The 2826-nt window shown below is 44.7% G+C and overlaps 1 protein-coding gene across 3 annotated transcripts; it reads right to left on the bottom strand.

Annotated features, from left to right (window-relative positions):
• Positions 1-316: 316 nt before the first annotated feature.
• On the bottom strand, positions 317-2826 carry LOC120056535 (zinc finger protein 354C-like). Of its 3 annotated transcripts, XM_039004715.1 has the most exons (4): positions 2583-2825; positions 1773-2283; positions 1315-1662; positions 317-1082 (listed from the first exon to the last, which is right to left on the bottom strand). In XM_039004715.1, the coding sequence occupies exons 2-4, from the start codon at positions 2173-2175 to the stop codon at positions 502-504; spliced, it is 1332 nt and encodes a 443-aa protein (XP_038860643.1). In that variant the 5' UTR covers positions 2176-2283; positions 2583-2825; the 3' UTR covers positions 317-501. The 3 variants fall into 3 exon arrangements, with proteins under 3 accessions (XP_038860643.1, XP_038860644.1, XP_038860642.1); XM_039004716.1 differs by lacking the exon at positions 1773-2283 and having other exon boundaries at positions 2583-2826; XM_039004714.1 differs by having other exon boundaries at positions 1773-2825.

Below are 2826 nucleotides of genomic sequence, written 5' to 3'. Positions count from 1 at the left end.
CTGCTACCGCATGGCAAGCGGTACCAGAGCCAAGTCTAGGTCAAAAAGGCTGAACAGCTTCTACCCCCAAACCATAAGACTCCTGAACAGCTAATCAAAGGTCTACCCCCCTCCACTTCTGCTACTCTCTGCTTATTATCTATGCATAGTCACTTTAACTCTACCTACATATATACCTATTACCTCGAATAACCTGTGCCCCCACACATTGACTCTGTACCGGTATCCCCTGTATATAGCCTCGCTACTGTTATTTTACTGCTGCTCTTTAATTATTTTGTATTTTTAATCATTTTTTACTTAACACATTTTTCTTAACTGAATTGTTGGTTAGGGGCTTGTAAGTAAGCAATTCACTGTAAGGTCTATCTATACCTGTTGTATTCAGTGCATGTGACAATTTGATTTGATAACAGTAAATGTTTCCCCCTCTGCGTATATCCCCAGTGCATTTCTTGCCCCCTGTCTTTCCATCCTTTACAGTCCATCATGAAGGCCTTATCAGCCGAGCCCTCCCATTGAGTGAGTGCGTTGGTGAAAGCGCAGCCCCCCACAGTTTCGGAAAGTCTTGCCACACTGGCTGCAAGTGTAGGGCTTCTCTCCTGTGTGAATACGGAAGTGTCTTGTAAGAGCCCAAGAGTGACGGAAGCGTGCGTTGCACACGGTGCAGGCATAAGGCCTCTCTCCAGTATGAATACGCTGATGGATCTTCAGGTGCTCCATGCGGTTGAAGTCTCGACCACACAGGGAGCAGTGGTACGGGCTCCGCCCAGGGGGGTAGAGGTTGCGCTTGGGGAGCATGTTCATATCCTTTGGGTGAATAAGACTACGATGTCGCCGCAGCTCCTCAGACAGATGGAACTTCTCTCCACAGATCTTGCAGACGTGCTGTGCTGCAGCCATGTTTTTCACTTCACCTATCTGAGGACTGTACATCTGATGTGAGTGAGAGGTGGAAGCCCCAGCAGTCTCTCTGGGTGGGTACTGCTGTTGTTTACCAAAGCCTGCATGGAGACCTGTAGCTGTAGAAGACGATAGGATGTCCAAGTCTGGTATGTTTGGGGTGAAGATGGGGGAGTCCGCTACAAAGTCAAAGAAGAGAAAATGTATTAACCATTAACCACTTGAAATTCTATCATCATCATCATTACTGACATGAGATCAAAACCAATTTACTACAGAATTACTTGGGCTGGGGTCCCAGACACAACTAAGGCTAGTCCGGGACTAAACATTCTCTATTGAAATTGCTGTTTCAGTCCAGGACTAGGCTTAATTTGTGTGCAGGAAATTGGTTCTTAGTGCAGGACTTACATAGAGAGTGGCTGGTGGAGGGGGTGAATGAGTCTGGGTCACTGAGTGGGAGCTGCCTCCAATCCTCCAGCAGCCTGGTTTGAGCCAAGGAGAGACCGTCTGGACAGTAGTCCTCTTCTCCCCCTCCAGTATTGGGACCACAGTTCCTACTGCTTCCCAGGTCTACAGACTCCACCTTCACCTCAACCAGACACTTCACATCGGCATCCTTCATGGTACCGTCAGGGAAGGGATGGCCGTCAGCATGGGCTCTTGATGTATCATGTCCCGTGGTTGGCTCTGTGCATGCTAGGTTAAAATCTTCATGGTTGTCTGAGTACATGTTTGAGACAACCTCTTCTTTAGTTCCTGTGAATAAATATTGATATAGATAAAATGCATCATAGCTTTGCTGAAATAATAAGTTACAGAACATTTTAAATGTAAATCAACAGTAGTGAGTGACAGTCCCAACTTACCAGCTTCATCTTCCTGATTTAAAGTAAAAAAATCCGGTTTAATATCTTGAGTGCACACCCGACCATCCTCACGGATCTCACAAAACGACTCGTTAAGAAATGCAGGGTTATCAACAACTTCGGATTCAAATTCTTCATACCCATCCTCAACATTTGTTGTACCAAGAGACTGATTGGATTCAAGAACGCTGCGCTCTCCTTCGCTTCCTGATTTTATTTTATTTTGTGAGACGTTTAGAGAATTCAGCTGCTGATGAACCTGTTGGATTCTACTATTGGTGCTGTTTCTTCCCCCTATTGTTGATTGTACTTGACACTCCTCTCCTCGCGCTGCACATAATTCAAGTTCGGCTGCTTGCAAGCGAAACTTTAGGGACTTATTGTCCCGCAGCGTCTCGTGCATTTGATCCCGCACGTCCCTCAACACTTGGCCGACTAGTTTTGTAATCTCAACCACCGCTATCTCCACTGCTACTCCTAATGCATTTTGAATAGTAGCAGTTAATTCATCCTGAAACGAGAAAGATAATTCCGCTACTAAAGCAGTATTTGGAGGACTCACGTTTGCCGACATTTGTGTTACCCTCGTCAAATTCTGACCTCCGAAGTCATTACTTATTTAAAAAAAATACTGATGTCCAGAGATGTTTTCAAACCAGGTAAACAAGCTAACTAGTACCTAAGTGTGTTAGCTTGGCTAGTTACACAGAGTTGCTTATTATGCAGGCCTATCTGGCAGGGAGTGTACTCACTATAATCACTCCTCGCCTTGTACTAAACGCTGTCCCTTCGCTTGTTCACTTTACTTACCTAGCGAGTTCCGCGTTTAGACTGTACCTAACACTTAGTCACAAAAGAATGTGAAACTATCATTTCAAGTTACGTTTAAATAATTATTGCACGCTTTCCATTTCGTATCTTTTCTCGGCTCTAAGCGGAGGTTTCTTCTTCCTGTTTGCGGTTAGGGCCAACCGGTGTCTGTACCTTCAAATTGTAGACTACAACAGCAATATATTTCAAGAGGATATATAATAGATCATGTAACCATAATACG

The sequence above is a fragment of the Salvelinus namaycush genome, chromosome 12 (assembly GCF_016432855.1).
Source record: "Salvelinus namaycush isolate Seneca chromosome 12, SaNama_1.0, whole genome shotgun sequence".
NCBI lineage: Eukaryota > Metazoa > Chordata > Actinopteri > Salmoniformes > Salmonidae > Salvelinus > Salvelinus namaycush.
Note: the sequence above shows the minus strand (reverse complement) of the source record. Positions and strands in the feature narration are given on the sequence as shown.